Source organism: Anoplopoma fimbria, chromosome 3, assembly GCF_027596085.1.
Source record: "Anoplopoma fimbria isolate UVic2021 breed Golden Eagle Sablefish chromosome 3, Afim_UVic_2022, whole genome shotgun sequence".
NCBI classification, from domain to species: Eukaryota; Metazoa; Chordata; class Actinopteri; order Perciformes; family Anoplopomatidae; genus Anoplopoma; species Anoplopoma fimbria.
Genome location: NC_072451.1, coordinates 14,810,026 through 14,833,905, shown reverse-complemented (window position 1 = coordinate 14,833,905; position 23,880 = coordinate 14,810,026). Strand labels below are relative to the sequence as shown.

Sequence of the window (23,880 nt, the reverse complement as noted above, 5' to 3'; positions counted from 1 at the left end):
GGGCGTGTAAGCAGGTGTCAGGTTTTGTGGAAATATTTTCTCTTTGAATATAAGAAAATATATTATATATGTATCAGGTGACACTTTTACACATATATGCAAGTATGTATCATGGCCATTTAGGATGACCAAACATGAAAAAAAATGTCTTTACCACTATCACTGCAACCATGGCACGCACTGTTAACAATGAGAACTAGTTTATCTAGCAGAGTTAAAGACAAATATATCTGCACACCAAGTAGCTCCCGTTAAATTAATTATAATATATAGTCTCTCTATCAATTTTATATGTAGGACCAGAGTAGGAAAACCCCTGCAGGCTACAGTTTTAATTTTGAGATTCAATAAAAATAAATCACAGACTAACAAATAGAGTTGGATCACTTTCATGTTCTGTAAACATGATCAGTGGCAAAGCTGCCTCAGCGTATTATACGTTTTATCAGAATTGATGTCATAATTCATAGTTAAAGAGCTTGAGGAAAAATAGGAGGTATCAAGTAGAAGAAAGTTGTCCGTGTCCCATATCAGGGGGCTACATCCTCTAAATCTAGTGGCCTATAAAGATGGTCTGAAGACTTTATAACTGAGATAGTCCAGCCTCAGAGTCTCACTTTATTTGTAAGGCTAAACAATTTGAAGTTTGAGAGTTAGATGCCGCCAAACAGTCAACAAATCATTGGAAAAGTATATTTTATTATCATTCCCTGGATTTCTGATGACACACAAAAAAAAATAAAAATAATTACAATAATAGATTTTCAGCAGGAGTTTATACCCGATTTATTTGTTTAGAGAATTTAAGATGGATGTATGACATTTGACAATCTTAATGAATCTGCAAACAGCTCAAGCTGAGGTCATGTAAAGCTGATGTCCCAATGTCTTGTTAGTCATGAGGACTGAGGTCATCTGCTGCTGTCAAGCACTGTCACGGAGTCTGTCAGCTCTTGGACTGGGCCCCCTGTTGAGAACATGTAGATAGCTTTAGTCCTTTTCAGTTCAGATTTTGCAACCAAACTTCCTGTTTCAGAACAAAGACCATAAATTTGATTGAGAGTAAGTTACAGGAACAAACACCTGACATGTTGTTGACCTTTGGGTCAGATGGCTCCGTTATGATCAGGGGTCCCAACACAGAATTGGGAGTAAAGCTGTGAGATTCTGAGAAGGGAAAAATATAAAGATTAGGACTTCATGTTGGAAAAAAGATCAAGAAACCCCCCCCCCCAAAAACAGCCAAGTTGGCAAAAAAGTGATACCCCATTCAACACCTCTTTTGGAGCGCGACTTGCAGGTCGAGTCACAGCAGCTGCAGACGGAGCTCTGAAAGGGGTCATCAAGTAGTTCCCAACTGGAAAAGAACAATCGTAGTGGGGCATTGTCATTTAGCATCTGCTAAATGACAATGTTGCTACAATCATACCAATGATGTCAGCGCACCTGACATCATTGGTATTCTTGTTACACTCTAAGCACTAAAGCAAACAGGTTTTCCCAAAAGTCTCACTGTTCCCTTAATAGGTCATTACCTCAGGCTTTCCTTCTTATAATGGCAGGTTTTCTTGCTTTCATCAAAAACTTCGGGATCCCATGCAACCAGTTTACAGTGAATGTACACCTGAGGAGCACATGACACTATCAAAAAAATATAAATTCATTTTTAACAAAATATTCCTTATAGCAGTTCCCCCTCTCACCTCCTCTCCAAGACTGAACTTGAAGGACTGCAGCATAAGGATGACAGCAGACGACTGGGAGCGAGGGAGGAACAAAGAGTGTCCCCTCACGCTATCCAGAAGACACCTGAAGAAATTTCAAAAAGCGATTAGCAATAACACGTTAAATCCAGAAAAAAAACAAAAACAAAAAAACATATTTGAAAAGACGAATCGGTGCATGAATCCCCACCCCTTATTGCTTATGATGGGGTAAACCTGGCTACCAGGCTGCAGCTCTGGTGTAGTGGTCGCCACACATTCCTCCATGAGCAGCAGCAAGGGTTGATGGGACTTCTGCTCCACCGCAGCCCATATTGGCAGGAAGGAGCCAAGGGGGAAAACATTTGTCTTTGCTAAAGCTGTTAATTGAACTGTAGGGAAAAAACAAAAAGACTTGAAGTGTCCCCCTGAGTGGACTAATGTATCTGATTGTGCAAGATCTCACCATTGAGCAGCGCCATGTGGAACACGAGACCGCCTCGGCCTTCAGAAACACCTGACCCAGAGTTCAGGAAAGGCGGCTGCCATCCCGAGGGTCTGAAATATAGTGGGAGCATTTCATCAGCTCACATTTCAGCATTAAAAGTGGAATTTAAGTCATGAAGAATACTTCTACCTTTCATAAACACACAGGATGGGATGCACAAAGGTAGGCGGGAAACCCTTTGGAAATGGCCTGTAGGTCAGCTGATTTTCAAAGATGAGACGTTTTCCTTTTATCTGTAAAAAAAAAAACAACAAACAAAAAAACAGCATATAGAGACACTTAAAGAGGCTGAGAGGTATTCTCGTTGAATAGAGCATTTGCATTACCAGTCTTTTAAAGTTGCAGTCAGCTAAACGGTAGTGGAACTCTGCGTCCCCCTCTCCGTTGGGAAGGATCTTAAACTTAGAGGCCATGCAGTTTCCAAGGAAGAAACGAGTTGCATTGGGCACCAGCTCCGCTATGATCCTCAATTTGACTTTTACAATGTCTTTTGTACAATCAACTTCAATAGCTGCAAACAAAAAGAAACTCTTGTGATTCCAGTTTTTGTACATGAAACACTTTGAAAACTCATGGAAGTTTGACACATTTCCACATACAAAGAATACCTGCATTGGCAACAGTTGTTGCAAAAACAGCCAGGGCAATCGCACCTAGGTAGAGATGAGCCACCATGACTGAATGATCTAGCGCTCCACTGGAACTGACACAACTTGTAGTCTCCCTGTCAAATTAGCTGAATGATTAACATCTGTGTGAGAGCAGGGCAGCGGCTACTTATACTGGGGAGTTTCTGGGCATTCTCACAATTGTATATATATTGTAGAGTATTCATTTTGACAATTCCTGAATGCAGCGTTGGAATGTAACGAAGTGAATTTGAAGTATTTTACTTGAGCAATTTTTAAAACGTTTATTTATGCGTTCATTTTAGTTTACACCTCCACTTTGTTTCACGGGCAAATATTGTAATTTCTTGTAATTATTTCTTTTTAGTCTGCTGTATTTTTTTTGACTTGTATTTACTTACTTCACAGATAATTATTTGCATAAAAACATCAGTTTATAAAGCAATGGTTAAAATTAGATCCACCTTGACTAAACTACAACATTAACATGCTTACATGTTGCTGCATCAGTTATAATGATCCAAGAATGTTAAATCACTGTGTACTTTTTATTTTGGCCAAAATATTTACATACTTTTAATATGTATTTTTTAAGTTAAGCATGTAAATATTGTTGTCAATATGAAAGCTACTGTGAGTTTAGAAAGAGCTGAGCTGATGTCATATTACAGCGGAACCACTCTTCTGTGTCGTTGGACGCGTTCACGTCCGGAGGGTTTAGCTTTGTACACAGGAAGTAAAATTCAAGTCAGCCTCAGACAAGTAGGTTGTACATCGCCAGTGTATCAAGTGTTTTCAGTCAGTAAACAGAATCATTTCATATCATAAGCAATTGTATACTGGTAATTCAAGATGCTGATCAAAGTTAAGGTAAGACCATCATTTCATCCACGCTTCCACTTCTCCGCTGGCTCCTAGCTGCTGTTGTTTGGTAGCCCGCTAACACCAAGGACCGGTTCGCTCATTTATTTTTGGGCCAAGGAGGCAGTAATTTATTATATTCTAGTTTACACGTATCTCATTCTATGGTAAATACTTTGTATTTCGGGGTGGGTTTTTCTTTTGCTCACTATTAACTCGAGCTACCAAGTATCTCCTGAGGTGTAGCTCTTTGGGTAACGTCAATATTTGTCGCCATTCAGTAGCTATGTTATTGGATAGCTTGCTAACTTAAAGGCGATGACGAGAGCAGGTTAGCCAATTCTTTGACCGGTGTTGCAACTAAATGTGTGCCCCTTGAGGTTCTGTGACGCTTGAGGATAAACCATAAGATCTGTTAGTGCCCTACAGTTTTCACTTCTGGCCCACACGTTTCTGCTATTCCTAGGGCTGGACCAATTCATCTTTTTACACTATCTAATTGTTGATCGACAGAAAAATAATGGATCAATCATTTGGGGTTATTTATTTATTTTTTGCCAAAATGCCATACATTCTCTGAATCTAACCTCTCCATTGGTCGGACCAAACAAGACATTTGAAGACACTGGGCTCTGGTACATTGGCATTATTTTCCTATTTTATAATAGTAACTAATAAACGTTACTCTAGAAATAGAAAAACAACTATTGGATTGATTAATAAATAATTAAAATGTTTAGAGATGCATCCCTAGCTGTCAGAGTTATCCCTCTATAATTATACCCCTCATTTGCAGTAGTTTTATTGGTCAAAATTTGATGGGTGACAGAATTTTGTGCAACACATACAAACTTCAATAAAGAGACATGGTCTTCTTTTCCCCTCTGCTTAGTGTTGATTGAAAAGTTGTGCTGCAGACCGTGTGTGTAATATCAGACACCAACACTGCAGTTGATGTGAACGTGTTAACTTTTTGTTTCAGACTCTCACTGGAAAAGAAATAGAGATCGACATTGAGCCCACAGACAAGGTGAAATACAATTGTCTCTTTAAGACAGAAAAATGACACACTAACCTATATAGCATGCTGTTGACTCTGAAGGCATGGTATCATTTCTAAATGTGTTGTATTTGTGTCAATGAAGGTGGAGCGGATTAAAGAAAGGGTGGAAGAGAAGGAAGGGATCCCCCCACAGCAACAGAGACTCATCTACAGCGGCAAACAGATGTGAGTTCTCCTACATCGCAAACTGTCTCGCCCTGTAGTCGGTGCGAGATGCTCCCATGTCGCAACAGTTCTTTTCTAAACCATCTTGTGCTCTCAGGAATGACGAGAAGACAGCCGCAGACTACAAGATCCAGGGAGGCTCGGTGCTCCATCTTGTGTTGGCGCTAAGAGGCGGCTCAACACCACACAGGCCCAGCATACACCTCTCCTCTTTGTCATGAGTCGCCGTTGTGTTGGGGCCAGCTGAGTGCCAACGCTTTAGGTGTCTGTCACCGTCTAACCATGTTTCAGCACAGAGATCTGAAATCCCACGCTCCCGGGCCGACGCAAACAAAAAAAAGAATAATAATCAACCAACAACGGCAACAACAAAAAAAGAGAGAGAAAAAAAAAAGGACGTTCTAATTCCTTCGTAGATGTTTTTTGTAAACCCACATTAGCTTTTTGAGTTTGACAAGTTGATGCAGAAACCCATGCAGTACAGAAGACGGTTTGAAAACACTGTGGTCTTTTTGCTTGTGAATAAATGCTGAAGTTGAGTGAAGCGTTGTCCTCTAACACGCACACACTCACACACACTAAGCACAGACACAGGAGGCTGAGGATTCTGAAAACTGAATTTTTCTTTAATTAGAAAATGACACAAAACTGAAAATTTAAGACAATTTACGTAATTGACAGAATACACCTCTTGTCATTTTCTCTACAGTTTAGTAGATGTGGTGATCTGAAACAGTCTGGTAGAGATGAAAAACCATTTCACTGACATTTAGAGCACCATTGCTGACATCCAGGAGTGTTTTTTTAACTGAGGTCTGTGATTATGAGATGAGTCATCAAGTTACTGAGGTGATGCACTGTCTCCATCTTAAAAGGTGTGTTTTACAGTTTTTCCTTCTACAACAAAGGGTTGTATTAGAGATTTTTCCAAAGTCTTATCAACTAATTGTGCTTGTATACTTAAAATCTGAAATATACATCTTGTATCACTATACAGTCTTCAGAAAATAAAATAACCTCTGTAAACAACAGATGGGGAGATACTGGTCAGCAAAAGCATGCTTGAATGGTAATGATAAAAACATGTCTATATGAATACATTGCTCGCATTCAAAACAATTCCTTGACCTCTTAAACCAAATATAATTGCGTTTTGTACATGAGATAAACCTCAGTTCTTCAAGGGATGAAAGGCACAGGAGAATTAATTAGGAGGATTCTCTGAGCGGTTCAGCTGAATGAGGCATGGAAAAATGTACAACACATGAGGTTGTGTTTAAAATCCTACACCTGTCAATCTCAAATTCATGTCATGGCGTTCCCCAGTAAAATGTTTTAATAATAGTAGTGGGTCATTAGTAAGTGATTAGCTGCTTTTCAACAAAGTGAGGATGTAAAGGCAAACGTTAGGTAAAAGAAATCACATAAAAGGGAATAAACGAGTACTATGGGAGGACAACTGATCTAGTGGTGCGTACTGACTGACAGGAGCCACAGAAAAATACATGTTCATGGAGTGAAACAACTACAATCAACTGTAGTGGCTTTAAAAAAAAAAAGAACCTGGATAAGTTATATTTTAGTATATTAAAAGGGCATATTCCAAACTTGTGCCATATTAAATTAACACCATCAGTTACATTTACACTTGGATTCCAGATGAGGGGCGAAATATGTGAGTTCATGTGAAAGAACTGTGTTCTTCAGTCGTAGAAACACAAACAACATCAGGAGTTTCAGAAACAGCAGCTTGGACGGTAGTGTAGAGGGTGCGACCGAAGAAAAACAATACAAAAAAATACTTCCGTCAGTGAGGGGCGAGGCCTGCTGACTCATCCACAGACTGTTGTCATAGTCCCGTTGGAGTGAATGTTCGCTGTCAGTGGCCGGCAGCGTCGAGTCCAGGGAAGGAGTCGATCTGGACTGTGTCCTGAAAGGCCGATCCTTGGCGGGTGTAAGATATGCGGACCCTCATCTTCAGGTTCACCTGGAGGAGGAATGAGGATTTAGTAGTGAGATGCGGCTAGAACTGGCTCTGCTTTAACTGGGATGGAAGTAAGAAGACTAGAGTTGGAACTGGCCAATGGCACACACACACACACACACACACTTGATAATGAGGTTTTGTAATTGCCAAATACAACAACAGGTTTGTTGGAGTTATGTGTAGAAGAGTGTAAGATTTTAATGTTCTCATTTTCAAAACTGATCCAACTTTTACTAAATAACCTTTGAGTTATTCTCTCTCTTTCTGGGTCACACTCCTGATTGACCTGACGAATGGGAATCATAGTTTCGTGTGTGTGTGTGTGTGTGTGTGTGTGTGTGTGTGTGTGTGTGTGTGTGTGTGTGTGTGTGTGTGTCTAACCCACCTTGTTTGGGTTGTTGAGGACCACCATCTGGGTCACCTTAGCTGTGCCTCGTGCAGGAAGAGAGTCCCCACTGGGAGCCTTCATGTGTAACTGGACACTCTGGGGGTGGAGAGATGAAATGGAACTTTGAAGTTTAAAGCACCACAACAAATGCATGTTGTTCAGGTCTGTTTACTGCACTGAGAACTGCACTGAGACCACCGAGAACATGACAGAGTCTAAAACTTTTCTGTGTAAGGGATACTGCACTGAAAATGTACTCTGGTGCTGATAGTGTTTAATAAAAAATGTATATTCTGCCATGAGTTGTTGTATTTTCTGGTGAACCTTTGCAGCCAGAAATCAACAACAACGGAGAATGCTTGTTTGCCTGGTGAGCTAGTGATAGAACATACAGTATAGACCCTTATTACAGTTTGTAAACAATGAGGGTAATAGCTTGTCAAGCTATGTGAGGGTATTAACCACCAAGGATAGAGAATGCAACCTAAACAAATTAACTTTGGATAGAATAAATTAGCAAGTGGCCCAACATTTAGTGGTCAGATATATACAGTGGGGCAAAAAAGTATTTAGTCAGCCACCAATTGTGCAAGTTCTCCCACTTAAAAAGATGAGAGGCCATCATACCTAATATGATGAGACAAAATGAGAAAAAAAATTCCTGAAAATCACATTGTCTGATTTTTAAAGAATATATTTGCAAATTATGGTGGAAAATAAGTATTTGGTCAATAACAAAAGTTCATCTCAATACTTTGTTATATACCCTTTGTTGGCAATGACAGAGGTCAAACGTTTTCTGTAAGTCTTCACAAGCTTTTCACACACTGTTGCTGGTATTTTGGCCCATTCCTCCATGCAGATCTCCTCTAGAGCAGTGATGTTTTGGGGCTGTCGCTGGGCAACACAGACTTTCAACTCCCTCCACAGATTCTCTATGGGGTTGAGATCTGGAGACTGGCTAGGCCACTCCAGGACCTTGAAATGCTTCTTACGAAGCCACTCCTTCGTTGCCCGGGCGGTGTGTTTGGGATCATTGTCATGCTGAAAGACCCAGCCACGTTTCATCTTCAATGCCCTTGCTGATGGAAGGAGGTTTTCACTCAAAATCTCACAATACATGGCCCCATTCATTCTTTCCTTTACACGGATCAGTCGTCCTGGTCCCCTTGCAGAAAAACAGCCCCAAAGCATGATGTTTCCACCCCCATGCTTCACAGTAGGTATGGTGTTCTTTGGATGCAACTCGGCATTCTTTCTCCTCCAAACACGACGAGTTGAGTTTTTACCAAAAAGTTCTATTTTGGTTTCATCTGACCATATGACATTCTCCCGATCCTCTTCTGGATCATCCAAATGCTCTCTAGCAAACTTCAGACGGGCCTGGACATGTACTGGCTTAAGCAGGGGACACGTCTGGCACTGCAGGATTTGAGTCCCTGGCGGCGTAGTGTGTTACTGATGGTAGCCTTTGTTACTTTGGTCCCAGCTCTCTGCAGGTCATTCACTAGGTCCCCCGTGTGGTTCTGGGATTTTTGTTCACCGTTCTTGTGATCATTTTGGCCCCACGGGGTGAGATCTTGCGTGGAGCCCCAGATCGAGGGAGATTATCAGTGGTCTTGTATGTCTTCCATTTTCTAATAATTGCTCCCACAGTTGATTTCTTCACACCAAGCTGCTTACCTATTGCAGATTCAGTCTTCCCAGCCTGGTGCAGGTCTACAATTTTGTTTCTGGTGTCCTTTGACAGCTCTTTGGTCTTGGCCATAGTGGAGTTTGGAGTGTGACTGTTTGAGGTTGTGGACAGGTGTCTTTTATACTGATAACAAGTTCAAACAGGTGCCATTAATACAGGTAACGAGTGGAGGACAGAGGAGCCTCTTAAAGAAGAAGTTACAGGTCTGTGAGAGCCAGAAATCTTGCTTGTTTGTAGGTGACCAAATACTTATTTTACCGAGGAATTTACCAATTAATTCATTATAAATCCTACAATGTGATTTCCTGGATTCTTTCCCCCCATTCTGTCTCTCATAGTTGAAGTGTACCTATGATGAAAATTACAGGCGTCTCTCATCTTTTTAAGTGGGAGAACTTGCACAATTGGTGGCTGACTAAATACTTTTTTGCCCCACTGTATATACATACACATATTTGGTGGAGAAAGATAGCGTGTCACGTTTCATCAGCGAGAAATTACAAACAATAAGTCACTTGTTGAAATGGACGCTATGAACATGAGCATATAACACATTTAATAGCTTGCAGCTATAGACGCCCCCTGTGTTTTGGTTTAACAAGTGACCGTGTTAACTGGTGACTCTCAGCAAAAAAAATGCATCAATGGTTACTGACGGCAGATGTTAGAAAAACCAACAGCAAATGTAGGTTCCTTGTAAAAGCCTTCAATCAGTTTTAAATTTATACCCATCTGTGTTTATTTTCTACTCCAAACATTGATGTAAGTTACAAAGAACAACCGCGGACGCATTTGACTGAAAGTCAGCAGTTAACATGGTCACGGTTGTGTACGCGGTTGTTATCCAGATTTTGACAAACGAACATGCGATAAGCAGACATTTTGATGCTGGTGACGGTCTTAACTCAACGTTTAAAGCTTGAGAACTTGTCTGGATGGCTCGGGCAAAACGTTACTTCTACTGCCAGCAGCGCACGCCTCTTTTTGATGACGCTGGATGTAAAGGAGTCTTTGGTGTGTTTTATCACAGGAAGTGAGACAAACCTTGGGCACTGCAGCCTGCAGGGTGAAGCTGCTGATGTCTGAGTCGGTGGAGTTGGAGGCTGTTAGTGTGACTGTCAGGCCCGTGTCTGACTGTTTCTCACAGCTTAGTGTCAAAGTGAGGCCGCCTTTGTCATATACCGGCACTGTAGGAACTGTAGAAAACAGACGTGATAAATTAGTTTAAATAAACCAATGAAATAAAACTAAACAAACAAAAAAACTTCCACATTTGGGGACATTATCTGATGGCCTGATTCAGTGATCACAAGTTCCAATCCCCCAAACTTTGCATTCCCTAGTTTCATGTTCAGAGTCATTTCCTCTTTCTGATCCTTTCGGTCTAAAATAGTGTGTGTGTGTGTGTGTGTGTGTGTGTGTGTGTGTGTGTGTGTGTGTGTGTGTGTGTGTGTGTGTGTGTGTGTGTGTGTGTGTGTGTGTGTGTGTGTGTGTGTGTGTGTGTGTGTGTGTGTGTGTGTGTGTGTGTGTGTCTGAGGGTCACACCTGGTGCGAGCAGTGCAGGCTCTAACCCTCCCAGCAGATCCAGGAGGTCTCCTCCAGCAGTGCCGGCTGCGTTGACGGACAGGCCAGGCGCTGAACCGCCGACTGCTGGGCTGGGCTGCAGAGTCTCCTCAGAGCCTCCCAGCAGGTCCAAGAGATCACACACCTGAGGGAAAAACCCACAGACAGGAGGAGGAAATAAGAACACATTGCTCTGTATAGTCAAAGCAAACACTTTGGAGCACAGTGAGGCTGTGTGAACATTATTTGAATACACCCATATCTGAACGGTAACTGAACAAACATACCCATGAAACCAGAAAAAAACAGAAGAAGAGACCAATGAACTCTTTTGAAGATGAAACTTCTGTGCGTTTCTGGTGAAAGTCTACAATTGCATCACCAACACTGTCTTTGTGTATTTTACCAGAACATTGGTGCTAAACCAACCAACCTGTTTTAAGCGGAACCATTGTAATCTGGTCTGTAGCTGCGTTCCAAATCGCACACTTTTACTTTTTACTTTTAGTACAAACTGCAGCTACCCTCACAAAGTATGTACTGTTGCATGCAGTATGCATTCAATTGGGACATACTACGTCCTAGTAACATGGCACCTTGAACTTTGACCCTCTTGCCTATATATCTGCAGTGCAATGAATTGTGGGTCAGAATAGCCAGAAAAGCATGGTGACTTACAAACTGCAAACTGCAACCGGATGTAGTAGAACACACTGGTATTTTTGGCATACTGCATTTGACATTCTATGTATTGGGACACACTAAACTAACTTTTCGTATTCCGAACCAATTTTTATTTTTGGCCGCAATAGTCAGAAAAGTACAAAGCAAGGTGTGCGAGGCGGAACAGAACCCGTTTCATGTTGGTGTGAAAGAGTTAACAGATAAAACATGAGGCCGGCAAACTAAATCAACTGTTAAGAGCTCAGTTACTTTTTTTTCAGCCAACACTTAGCGAACTAAAGCTGTGCCTTAGGGACGTGTGCTGACACACTGGTTCATAATGCTAAACAGTAAGACATAAGACAGCTTGGAGCCTGACCTGATGATGCTGATGATCAATAGGTCCTCCAACAAAAAGAGGTCAGATACTTATATTCCCCTGTCAAATCTAGACAGAGGTCATCAACCAGTCATATAACATGCATGTGTGTCTGCATAATGTACCTGGTTAGCAGGTTGCTGTGGCAACAGCGGCTCTCCCTGCTTGATTTTGGCTGTCGGGATTTCCTTGATGGCCTCCCCTGTTGACTCTCCGTTGGTATGACCCGGGGAGTTCCTCTCGATCACAGGCATCCTCTCCAGCACTGCTGCCCTGCAGAGAGGAGGACCATCTCAGCTCATTATGGCCTGGAAGAAATGACCTGCTTCTAATAACGATTATTAAAATTGCTAAAGCTATAATCAGTAGACATGTAGAAATAAATAGTTTTACTTCTTGTTCTGAGGGGAAAAAACAGAAACATAGTATATCAGGCAGTTTTATAAAGGTCCAGACATGCTGACTGCCCAATTTGCATACCTCATGTGGTCATATTTTTTGAACAGAGCATTATATTCAACTGCCCTCTGCTGGAGCTCCACATCTATACAGCTGCCATAGATGCTGACGATGCTTCTGATGCGACTGGCAGGGATGAAGTGAAGGAGAGACAGACAAGCAGTTAGGGGACTACTGAGACATTACTGCAACTATTCAGAAATGATGAGAATCCGTATTTCCCTCCAAAAACAACAACTCGTACTGTAACTGTATGTTAGACCTTCGAAACTCTTTATCCAATTATTAGTCCTAAACTTAAACAGGTACTTAGAACTATACGTCTGAGTTATACACCAAATAACTCAAATAAGTACATCAGAACCAGCCACAGCCTGCTGTTGCTGTGCTTTTTACTGAATCCGCTCACTGTTCACTGTGAGTGTCAGCAGTGTTACTTACTCCACATTATCAGTGATGCGTGTGCTCAGTTTCATGGTGGCGGTGAGAGCAAAGCCTCTGGTCGCCGGCGACGACATGTGCGACTGCAGAACCGTTTCCAAGGCGTCCAGGGCGTCGTCCTCGGTGACCTGATAGAGAGAAGTGGTCAATACAAGGTATACAAAGCTGACATCTCTTTTTTTAAATTAAAACTGGAACTAGGAATGCAAATGGCACATTTTAGCTGATAATCCGTCACATTTCCTGAATGATTAAGAAACTGAGTTGAGTATCTCAGAGAATATATTTGGTCTGTCAGTATTTAGATTTGGCAGAAAATGTAAAGTGTTTCTTTGTGACCTACCTGAGCTGCAAATGTAAATCCTTTCATGATCTAGCAATATGTTGAATCACTACTACTGATATGGAATTATTCTATAAAACTGTGTTGGTACCTGAACAGGCTCAGTCTCCTGACAATCTCCTCTGAGCAGCAGGTCTCCATACTCTCCTATACACCAGCACGCCACCTGCACCAGCGATTGCTGCACACACAAATGTTACACTCACACAACTACATACACACAATATATCCAAAAGCAAATAATAAATCATTATGCAATGCTGTATGTTTTGGGGAGATTGGCTTGTTGGTCAGCATTAGCAGTTTGAAACATCAGGGCAACGTTTCTCTTGATTCACTGGAGGTCAATGTGCTTGAAGACAGGAATCTGCACCACACTGCAGATGAGTACATTGCTGCTCATCCGACTAGGTTCCAAAAATAAACATGGTTGCATCAGCCAATTTTAAACTGAGAGCTTTGCTGTTATTCTCCCTGCCGGGAACCAAACCAGCTCTGTCTGCTTCCAGACTGACGCAGACATTTCTTCTCATGAAAATGTGTTAACATCTCATCGTGTTGTGCTGCAAAATGATCCTCAATTGAAGTTACATGATTTTCCCAGTCTGATATTTACATAAGAATGAATATTAACCCAGATGACCACTGTCAATAAACTCTTAGCAATTGTATTAAACCAATATATTCAAATAAATTATAAGATGGTTTGCAAAATTATAATCATCCCGTTTGTCAGTGTAGCTTATAAGTGACAAATTTGTCGTGCTGATCGCAAACCAGTTGTAGCATCACATTTTAACCATGAATGTTATTGCCTTTTAGACAAAGGTTGACAAAAGATCTCTTTAGGATCTAAGATGGGCTCAAAAGTAGGAGAAATTTGAGTTTAGGCTCTTCAATTTTTAAAGAGTCATTAGTCATATTTCTTCTATATGTCTGCTTTGCTCAGAATGTGTGAGAGTGTGTGGGGACTTGCTGACCTTCTCTTCATTGTGTTTTAAGTCTTTGCCAAAGCCTATGATTAAATAGTTTGTCCTGAAGGTTCCTGTCGTTTTTTGATAGCTGTCCTTCTCTGAAGTGTCAAGTATGTTCTACCAACAAACAAATTTGTTTCCTGGGGTGCGTTATTGTATTTTGTCAATTTTTTTGTATGTTCATGCTACTTAAATGGAACTTAAATTAAATGAGGTACTGATTTATAACAGGGGGTAAAATTTAAAATAACCATTAATGGGAGGAGACTTACAGTCGTCTGTCTATGAGGAATCTAATCACATTTTATCACTCATTATCACTACTTTATTGTTTGATAAAGGATCAGCAGTGAGCACCCTAGAGACAGATGTTATAGAATTTGTTGTCTTAATTCACTGAATGAGTAAGCTGACCAACAAACTCATCGTCCTAAAACTTTGAAGTGCTCCTTTAAGAGCAGGAAATGCCCAAACACACACAAACACACGCGCACACACCTGAGAGATGTCGGTGAGCAGAGCGCGGTAGAGCTTGTGGACGGTGTAACAGTGCAGCTCTGAGGCGATGGTGATGAGCTGGATCAAGTTGGGCACCGTCTCGTCTCTCACGTCGCCCCCTGCCTGGCAGAGTGGAAATCAGAGAGTATAAAACACACATACACACACACACACACACACACACACACACACACACACAGCAAACTCCATTAGCTAGACAGCTGGCCCAAGTATTTGGGTCGCCCTACATTCCCTCCCAGACACAATGACCTCACTTGGAGGCTTCCATCACAGTTTGCTTACATTATAAAGGACATTTACCGTTATGATTTAAGCTTTAATTTAAGCCACATCTCCATTACCCTTTCTGAACACTATCTTTTTCAGAACTGTGTAAAGGATTAGCTTTAGCTTTTACACAAATTTCACTTATTCCCTTTACTAAATGGAGCACAAAATGAAAAGTAGGGGTGTAACAAATGGAAGGCGTTAGTCCAGGATAAACGGCCTATTCGGGAGCTGGGGCTTAATGTAGGAAAGTTTGTGAGGACGAACACACCGTTACTTGCTAAATGTATTGTTTATAAAAATGAAAATGTAGTATCTCACAGCATACGCAGCCTTCACACATGTGGCCCCTGGTATCTAGACTAACCCATGGTCATTAATGACGGCAGTAGATAACCTGAATGAGTCGTGAGTGAGAGCAAACCCATGTGGGAGGGCAGCAGGGTGAGTGGTCTGTATTTACCGTGGTGAGGACATGCAGCATGGTGTCAATGTGCCAGCGCTGGGAGGGAGCATACCTGACAGAGACAGAGACACACACACTCAGTGGTGCTTGAGGGTGAGTCAGACACACACACACACACACACACATAAATCCATCTGCAATTCCATCCACAGAAAGTGCATCAAGAGGACGAGTGTGTACAGCAGAAACACAGAGGACTACTCATCGTCTCAGAGTCACTTAAAGAGACAGGACTATCGTTGAGAGCGGAGACGGCCACAGAGTGGGACATGAAGCCACACATATACAGAAGCACAGAGACTTTTTTTGTTACAGCCTTAACACCTCAACAGCTGTGTCACATTAAATGTATTCACATGCACATGAGTGTGCGTGTGCTCCCATGCACGCGTTGGTGTACATACATGTTTTCCGTGTCTGCTCCACGTCACTCACCTCTCTGCGGCGTTGAAGATGCCGCTGGCAGCGTGCGCCCTGAGCTCAGGGGGGCAGGAGGAGAGGAAGAGGAGCAGCTCCTTCATCATGGAGCGGATGTTGGAGGCCGACACCAGCGCCAGGGAGAGCTCCAACGCGCGGCTGTAGAGATGGCCAGAGAGGGTTAATGTTGGCGGGTCTGTATGTAGCCTACATACCGGCCCTTTAAAACGAGACTGCTGTAACTGTGAGTCTGGTGCCATTTCTCTCTTAATTCAAAATCTAAATTTAGACTGCTATTCGTTCTGTGTTGATGCAGCCAAGGCCAGTGTGTTCTCAACTGGCAGGGAGTAATAGTGCAGTTCAGTTAGTACAGAAAAATTCACTCCCTCTGCGTCCATCAACATCCAGAATGTCTCACTGTTGGAGCAGGAAGACGATCTCATGTCAATAGAATGCACTCTGATTACGTGCTCTTGAGCAAAACACTGACCTGTTAGTGGCTACAGGTTGCTGTTTGGTATTTGAAGTCCATGTGAGGAGAACTTACCCACAGGGATCAATTAAGTATTGTGCTACTCTCACCCTGTTAGTGGAGCTGGAAATCACTGGGAAGCTCACAGTGTAAAGCTAAAGTAATATTTGGTCCACAATAGCGGCATTTTCACAGGATTATTAGATGAAGATAAAAAATATCTATGATGCATCATTATCTGTGCAATTAAGGAGATAAATATAGTTTCAAAAAGGCTGGGTTTCTTTTTAACGAAGCATTAAATCGAACTTGTACTTGATGTATTCACCACATTATGAACAGCTTTAAATTGGATCGGCAGTTGACATCACAAATCACATAAAACTGATTTGTTTGTACGATACTCATCTTTTCCAGCAGAGAACAAGCTGGATCAATAAACGTTTATGACAAGAAAACTTGCCACATTAATCCTGTCATACTGGTCCTTTATTGTAAGATACACGCGCTGTATTTGGATGTGCTATTAGTTTAGAGTAAGAAGATACCATCAAACTGTAGTGTATGGTATTGTTAGTGGGATCAGAAGAAGCTAGCGGAGCCCATCGATAGGCATCGCTGTCTGAAAACACCTATACACAGCACTTTTCATCTTTCCTTGTTGTATCTAGAGGAGGGGGGGGGCATCAAATTATCACTTCTGATGAGAGCATCAGAAAATAAAGATTTTATTATTACATGTTTTCACAGAGTTTTCTTACATTTAGGAAGATTAATTGATTACCACAAAAAAATAAAAACTAATCCCATTGAACCAAAACCTAAAAAAAATTAACTGACTTTGTCATAACACAAATATAGGGCTGACATTGGAAAAGCACGAGTGTCACGTTTACTGAACATCTGTGACATAACGGCTGCGCCTGACGAGCAGAGAAGAGGTGAAAGTTACCGCTTGACAGATGCATCCTGGTCCTTCAGGCAGTCCACTATGGTTCCCCGGTGGCGCTGCACTGCATTGTGGTCCGTCCCAACGATCTTTTGAAGAGACGTCATGGCAATGTACCTGGACACGCATATAGAAGAGTCAGATATGAAAGGTGTCATGTTTTCAGCTTCACACTGCATTATGGTGAAGAGCTGTGAGTGAGCTGAATTCATGATGTGTAGCACAATATATTCAACAAATAAATAGCTTTTAAAAAAACGATTTCTAACCGTCAGCTAACAATTAAGAGCCACTGTCGGCACTGTATAAACTCAACTCTCTCAACTTGGCGCGATAAATAATTCATCCTCTCCACTTGAAATGTCCCATGGACTGTTCTAATATTTATGTATGCACAGGAGAGATGTTATCTATGCAGGCAGGTCTCACAGGAATAAAACCAGTCCTATTACTGTCAAACAGCCACAGAGAGACTCAGGGGCCCTGCAGGTAAAAAACAGACAGGCTCCCCTTTCCACACAAACCCAAGAAAGAACAGCATAACAAAACCCCAAGGAACCGGTAACACGTCTCCACACTGCCTGATGAAAAATGACATGGCCCCCCAAAATTGAGAGATCAGCATTAACAGACAGACAGCAGCCTTCTGTTGTGACTCTGGAGGAACGGCTCCAGGGAAAGTGATTAGCGGGCTCAGACTGATAGCAGCCTGTTTCTCTCTCTCCCTGGCTGCAATGAGATTGCCGTTGGCTTTGTGGAATGGAAAAAAGGTCAAATGAGCCTGCGAGGAAGGAGGGGAGGAAGGAGGGAGGATGTGTCAAGGGAAAGAGACACAGGAATGTGAGGGAGGAAGGAAAGCAACACTAACCGAATGTTCCTGTCGTTATTCAGGAGAAATCTTCCCAGGATGTTCACTGCCAGAACCTGTAGCCCAAGTGGAATAAGACATGTGTGCATTTATTAAGTATTTAGGTAACATTATTCCCTGTGAATCGAGGTGTTTAAACACAGTGAGAAGTGCTGCTGGTCTCTCACCCTGAGGCCACTCTCTGACTTGATGTCCAGCACGGTGAGAACAGTCTCATACAGCACAGCGTTGCCCACAGTCTTAGTGCTGTCAGTGTTGGTCGCCACCTGTATGGTAAGTCAAACGCACATACATGCATTTATTTGTAACAGATAAAAAAGATCTGTGACTTTTTTGAGTATTTTTTGGCTTCTACGGAAGTGACTCAAGCTCTTTAACACTCAGTTTGCGTTAAATCTTTCCAGAGGAATAAAGTCTGGCACACAGGAAGTGATGTGTTCAACATGTTTGTTTGGAATATTAAAAAAACAGAGTGTTGGACTGGGTAGTCAGCATGAGCAATCTGACCCATGATGGCTGAGTAAAGAAAGGTGTGCCAATTTTTAAAAAAAGGCTCAATTAATAGAAATTGGGAAATACATAATGTTACAGTGCTGGATAACTTAATAACAAACCTAAAAATAACAAAAAGATACATTTTGATTATTTCTGAAAGTGAACATTGTACCTGAGCCAGTAGGTCGTTCATGGCGTCACTGGCTCCTTCGTTGTTGCGGCCGAGGATTCTCAGCAGCCTCAAGATGCGCACCTGAGGAAGGAGACCGGAGAGAGGGAAAAGAAGGACAAAGAAGTTATTTTGGTGCGCAGCATCAGCAAAAAACAGATAATGGGTCTGTGTGTGTTAGAGTGAAGGAAAGAAACTGAAAGTAAAATATAAACCCAATTAAAATCTGAGCCATAAAGAAAGAAGTGAATTTTTTTTTTTAAATATGCCACATTTGTTTTAATTCTAAATGTTAACCTTGTGGTTTTTCATTGAGATGAATTTAAATTAAATCTATTGACTGTTGTTCAGGTTTAGAAAAATCATTGATTACAACAGATAAGATGTCTCCGATGTCATTGAAGTGTTATTGCTCTATAATCAATGGGAAGTATCAATTTAACTGAATTACCAAAATGAAATAGGGAGATATGATACTGCAATATGATCCCCAGAATCCAGACTGACCTGCAGGAAGGGATCACTGATTCCTGCCACGTCGTGTTCTGGAGAATAACCCGAAAGGACCAGACCTTTCATGATCTGAACCAGATCTGGCACTGTCTGTAAACACATGACACAAACACATGACACAAACACATGACAGCATACATGGAGAGATACTGAAACCATCAGAGACATGTTTATTTGTGTGTGTGTGTTTTTCCTTCATACCTTTCTGAACCGCTCCAGTGTTTCTGGATTCCGCTCACACAGCTCAATGATGAGCACCACGGCACCATGCAACACACCTGGGGAGAGATTGGGATAATAGTTGGAAATAGTGTTTTGAGAGGCAAGCTCACAGGTGTGAGTCATTTAGATCCACTCACCGTGGTTTTTCTCAGAGAGGAGGGAACGAGCGGCGGGCGCGAAAAGCTCCCCCAGTTCATGGACCTTTCTCACAATGTGAACAGCACACAGAGCAGCCTGGAAGAACAGTGGAGCACTTCATCAGCATCATTACAACATTAGTACATTAAGCAAGTGACTCTCGTTAGTTTTTACTGCTGATTAAAGATTGAAATCTGTGGACAACAACTGTTTTAAACTGTATGAACATCATCTCCAACACTAATAATGAGCAGGACGTAATAAATCCAAGCACCTTTTACATAATGTTTTAGTTATGTGGTTTCAGCAGGACTGGCCCAACATTGCTTGTAAAATACAAAACTAAATTCTTAATTTCAGTTATTCACTCAAGCGGTATCTTCTGCATATTTCAACTTGGACCTATTTTTTCAAGTTTTGTGTCAAAGTGACTTAAGGGGAAAACTTTTTGATCAATTATATGAAATACATCAGTAAATACCCCACTGATGAATGTTGAAGCTTTTACATCTTAAAAAAAGCATTTGCTAACAAGTGGCTAAATGAGAGTGCTAAACTGCCTAACCCATCATGCTGACTAGACCGCCTTTAGGTAAGTGGTGATGATGTGATGTCTATAGCTTAATTTGTTTGCCACAGAATTTATTTTCATCAACAATGCAAACTCATTCCCTTGATAAAAAAACAACATATTTTTATCGAGGGAAGCAATGGGATGCTAATTTCAGGGGTTAGCCTACAAAAGAACTAGTAGAGAATTACTTTTATATAGTGATTATCACAGTGGTAAGAATGTGAATATTGTTACGTGCTACTGGAAAAAAAAAAAAAAAAAAAAAAATAGTGAGTACCCCACCTTCTTCTTTATGTAGGAGTTGGAGTGTCGGAGCAGCCTGTCGATCTCTGGTGCCAGATCTCTGCACATCTCGGCTGAGCCCATACAGGCCAGCGTGCACAGAGCCAGAGACTGGACATACTGGTTGCTGTGAGAAAGGTCACTGGAAAACACACACACACGGAGAAAAACACACAAATGATGACAGTGAGTGCAAGAATGCTGAATACTGAAATAATATGGATGTGGATATGGAGGTGGATGAAGAATATCCTCCTCAATTATGGAATACCAGAATACCAGTTACTGTTCTTTTACGAGTAGTCTTCCAGAATTAAAAACATATCACAAAATGCTTGGTAATATGTAATTTAATGCCTTCATTTAGCATTAAAAAGCTGTGTATAAATGGCTTATAATATGCTACTTCATAGTATATATAGTATGCCGATATAAGGCTTTTTAAAGAGTTTACTTGTCAAAAGCTGTAACTCCTCACATGAAGCATTCATAACTGGTGTATACAAAATGAAGGAATGCTTGATAAATGATTAGATTATATATTTTTAGAGCTATGTTATACTGTGTAATCCAACGTTTATTTTTGGAAATACACCTGTGATTTATGTGAGGAGTTAAAATTCTTAACATGTTAATAAATACTTAACAGTTTCCTTATATTTGATAACAACTCTATTTGAATACATTATAAGCCATTTATTAAATGATTATTAAACAAGCGTTAAACCAATTATTTAGCATTGCATCAATGTAAGATGGACAATAAAAAAAAAAAGGATTCAACCCAATGTAGCAGAAATAGAGTTAATGCCATTTTTTATTTCACACATTCTTCTTCAAAACCTTGCACCTACATTACCCACAATGCAACTCACAATGCGACAAAAATGGAAATATGAATTCTTTCGAAATGAGTATTCCTTACTTCTTGATAGAGTTGGTGATGAGCAAACTGGCATCCTGCTTCTCATCCAGCAGCATCATGGCTCCGAGGTATCCCACACGCTTCTCGCTGTAGCGAGGGCTGGCTATCATCCGAACACACTCCATCTAGAATGAAGAGCAACATCCCCTTTAAATGTGAAGGGACTTGAGAGACTGACACAACTGATAACCCCGGCCCCGGGGACATTTTCTGCTCGTTGCTCACTCCAAGTTAAGGTCAGCTTTAGAGCAGCAGCCCTCAGAGCTCAGAGGGATTAAGTGGCCCAGTTTTTATTTTTTTTTACATGGGTTTGCGATGCTGCAGACTTTGCTTGAGGGAATCAAGCACGGTTCAAAGCGTTCTAATGACATGAAAAGTCTGAAAGAGCAAGAAGTGCAAGTTTACAGAGCATTCACATTACTAATACCATCATAGCATATTATGTTCAGCACGTAATTCCACAATGTGCTGTCTCATTTCTCTATGTGTCTCGAGCTCCATCGTGAGCTCACACAGAAAAAAGTATGTGTGGGATCACCGCTTTGGACATGGTGGTTGGACACTGGGACTGGTCCACAAGGACAACTCAGCGATGACTTGAGCCCAGATCCTCCAGCTGCATGATGGTTTCTCACCCTGTTAACACTCTTCCCCCCCCTAACACAAGCAAACCCATGACAGGCATTAGCGAACAGCCCCTCACCTGACCAAAGTGAGCCGGGTAGCCCAACATGTGCACGTAGAGCAGCTTGGCCAGGTTGTGCGACCGCCCCCCATTGTCGGCTTGTCTGAACTGTGCCCGGATGGCTGCACACTCCCTCTGGATGACACCCCGCTCCTCACACTGCGTCCTCGCTGACCTGATGGCCCGGATCATCTCCTGCAGGGCTACTGATGGAGACATGGCTGTGTGTGTGTGTGTGTGTGTGTGTGTGTGTGTGTGTGTGTGTGTGTGTGTGTGTGTGTGTTGTGTGTGTGTTTAATTGATGGGAGGATGCATGTGTGTTGGTATGTGGTGTCAAGGACATATGTAATTACAGAACTATTAGCAGAATATTAACATAGAAACAAACAGCTTTACAATGCATAGTTTCACTGGGCTTGATTTCACTTCCTGGTACTTAAAAGCTCCCAGGTGTGTGTGACGTTAAGGTCAAGACAAAACTGTTACTACACTATTATAACTAAATCTTATCTTAAAAAGAGCTGTGCTGTCAATTCAAAAAAGAAACAGTTCAAACTACTTCAACTACGTTTCAAGTCTGGTAAACTGAATACTGCTCCTGGTGACACATTGTTGTATATAGCGTCATTCACTCCATACCAATTCATGTTCTACCTCCAAATGACATATTTACGTTTATATATATATATATATATATATATATTTAAGTTAGCATTAAGTTAGCATGACGCTCCCCATTCGCTCATGCTGGTCAGTGAAACGAAGCAGAGGCTAGCCGAGTGACCGGATAGAGCTAACCTTGCAGATGCTGTCAAGCCTGCTCAGTGAGGGACTGTCGAGCTAGGAGGCTAGCCGAGTTAGCATGGCAGTCCGTGTCTGTGAATGGTTTGAGCTCTGGAGTAACAACGTACCTCTACACTGTACAGAGAGCCGCCAGAATGTGTCAAAGTAAACCGGTTCAACCGAACCCCCGTCAATACACGACAGTTGGCTGGAAACCCAAATACTGTGTATAAAGTGTCAACCGGCTCCGGAAAATAATCACGCGACTTCCTGTCACAACTTTCAAAATAAAACCCATTAGATAAATAGTGTACTCTGACTATCATTAGAACTATATTTAGATAACATTAAAAAAATAAAACAAACTGTAAGGGATTTGGCTAGAGAGGTCATTATACACGGTTTGATTTTTCATTCTCAGGAAGCTATTCTGTTAACAGGCCCTTTTCCCATGATACATTTTGACATGTCATAGCAAGAAAGCACAGGTGCAATTCATAATAATTATGGTTATCATGTAGGTGTGTAAGCACTAGGGCATTATAGTGTTTTATTGTAGCGCCTCGCTGGTATGAGCTTACTTGACAATGTGTTGGAAAAGAGCCAGGGCCATTGCCTGGGCGTCAGAAATATTGAGGTCATGAATGTAAATTCCCACAGCAGAACTTCAGCCACTGGAGAAATGTCTGGCTTGATACAAAAATACTATACATACACACACAGGTTTGTATTGAACTTATATTTCCTTAACTGTTCAAATATATATTCTTTCACATCAATTTATCTACACAATGGTCTAAATGCTGCTTTCAAGTCTATACACTGCTGGGAATAATAGGCCTTTTTCACATTTTAACATGTCATAGTTGCCATGGCCAGGTCAAGTTGCATCCTCCAGTAAACATTTATCATATAACATAATAAGAAATATATTCAGAGTACACATACCCCAATTATTCCCTTTAAAGTGCGAGTGGCCTTTTCTTGTTTAAAGGTTCCTTAAAATTCTTGAAAGGAGGTGAAAGAGGTTCCCAACTAACTTTAGCAGAGTAGCTTTTGAAATGTGCTGCTGACCCATAATAGTGACAAAATAAATCTGTGACAACAAATCAGTAAGTAGAGCAAACACTGGATTACCCAACTGGCATGTGTTAAAATGCCCCAGACAGCCCTAAGCTTACTGTGGGTCAGTATTTTTTACCCTGCATTTGAAAATGTTTGTTTGTGGTGGTTCTGGACAAAAATGTTACCCAACTCTCTCATGTAGTCTTGTATGTGTACTGTTGTAGGCATTTGTAAGTATATAAACATAAG

The 23,880-nt window shown here is 41.4% G+C and overlaps 3 protein-coding genes across 5 annotated transcripts; 1 reads left to right on the top strand and 2 right to left on the bottom strand.

The window, feature by feature from the left end:
• Window positions 1-757: 757 nt before the first annotated feature.
• zp3f.2 (zona pellucida glycoprotein 3f, tandem duplicate 2) lies at window positions 758-2,943 on the bottom strand. 3 transcript variants are annotated; one of them, XM_054623107.1, is made up of 10 exons: window positions 2,811-2,943; window positions 2,538-2,722; window positions 2,341-2,444; window positions 2,170-2,261; window positions 1,915-2,095; window positions 1,704-1,809; window positions 1,536-1,624; window positions 1,266-1,357; window positions 1,084-1,167; window positions 758-967 (listed from the first exon to the last, which is right to left on the bottom strand). In XM_054623107.1, the coding sequence occupies exons 1-10, from the start codon at window positions 2,884-2,886 to the stop codon at window positions 912-914; spliced, it is 1,065 nt and encodes a 354-aa protein (XP_054479082.1). In that variant the 5' UTR covers window positions 2,887-2,943; the 3' UTR covers window positions 758-911. The 3 variants fall into 3 exon arrangements, with proteins under 3 accessions (XP_054479082.1, XP_054479090.1, XP_054479098.1); XM_054623115.1 differs by having other exon boundaries at window positions 2,820-2,942; XM_054623123.1 differs by having other exon boundaries at window positions 1,278-1,357; window positions 2,811-2,939.
• A 599-nt stretch (window positions 2,944-3,542) lies between these two features.
• On the top strand, window positions 3,543-6,491 carry nedd8l (NEDD8 ubiquitin like modifier, like). Its single transcript, XM_054623134.1, has 4 exons — window positions 3,543-3,710; window positions 4,684-4,731; window positions 4,847-4,929; window positions 5,027-6,491. The coding sequence occupies exons 1-4, from the start codon at window positions 3,693-3,695 to the stop codon at window positions 5,148-5,150; spliced, it is 273 nt and encodes a 90-aa protein (XP_054479109.1). The 5' UTR covers window positions 3,543-3,692; the 3' UTR covers window positions 5,151-6,491.
• Window positions 6,492-6,581: 90 nt separating this feature from the next.
• Window positions 6,582-22,802, bottom strand: ap1g2 (adaptor related protein complex 1 subunit gamma 2). The gene is made up of 22 exons (XM_054623094.1): window positions 22,695-22,802; window positions 21,802-22,004; window positions 21,099-21,223; window positions 20,174-20,315; window positions 19,317-19,413; window positions 19,159-19,235; window positions 18,952-19,047; window positions 18,448-18,528; window positions 17,948-18,046; window positions 17,781-17,836; window positions 16,916-17,029; window positions 15,510-15,650; window positions 15,072-15,126; window positions 14,321-14,443; window positions 12,940-13,029; window positions 12,506-12,633; window positions 12,086-12,190; window positions 11,731-11,878; window positions 10,546-10,708; window positions 10,045-10,196; window positions 7,302-7,400; window positions 6,582-6,916 (listed from the first exon to the last, which is right to left on the bottom strand). Exons 2-22 carry the CDS (start codon window positions 22,000-22,002, stop codon window positions 6,809-6,811), a joined length of 2,400 nt encoding a protein of 799 aa, XP_054479069.1. The 5' UTR covers window positions 22,003-22,004; window positions 22,695-22,802; the 3' UTR covers window positions 6,582-6,808.
• Window positions 22,803-23,880: the final 1,078 nt, after the last annotated feature.

Excerpts from the sequence above, each read along its gene's own strand:
- zp3f.2 (XM_054623107.1), bottom strand. The coding sequence starts at position 2,886 with ATGGTGGCTCATCTCTACCTAGGTGCGATTGCCCTGGCTGTTTTTGCA. Across the intron at positions 1,810-1,914 it reads CCCATCATAAGCAATAAGGG|GTGTCTTCTGGATAGCGTGA; the intron begins GTGGGGATTCAT and ends AAATTTCTTCAG. Across the intron at positions 968-1,083 it reads AAAGGTCAACAACATGTCAG|GGGGCCCAGTCCAAGAGCTG; the intron begins GTGTTTGTTCCT and ends TGTTCTCAACAG.
- nedd8l (XM_054623134.1), top strand. Across the intron at positions 4,732-4,846 it reads ACATTGAGCCCACAGACAAG|GTGGAGCGGATTAAAGAAAG; the intron begins GTGAAATACAAT and ends GTGTCAATGAAG. Across the intron at positions 4,930-5,026 it reads ATCTACAGCGGCAAACAGAT|GAATGACGAGAAGACAGCCG; the intron begins GTGAGTTCTCCT and ends TTGTGCTCTCAG.
- ap1g2 (XM_054623094.1), bottom strand. The coding sequence starts at position 22,002 with ATGTCTCCATCAGTAGCCCTGCAGGAGATGATCCGGGCCATCAGGTCA. Across the intron at positions 19,414-20,173 it reads ACTCCTACATAAAGAAGAAG|GCTGCTCTGTGTGCTGTTCA; the intron begins GTGGGGTACTCA and ends CTGTTCTTCCAG. Across the intron at positions 6,917-7,301 it reads TCCTCAACAACCCAAACAAG|GTGAACCTGAAGATGAGGGT; the intron begins GTGGGTTAGACA and ends TTCCTCCTCCAG.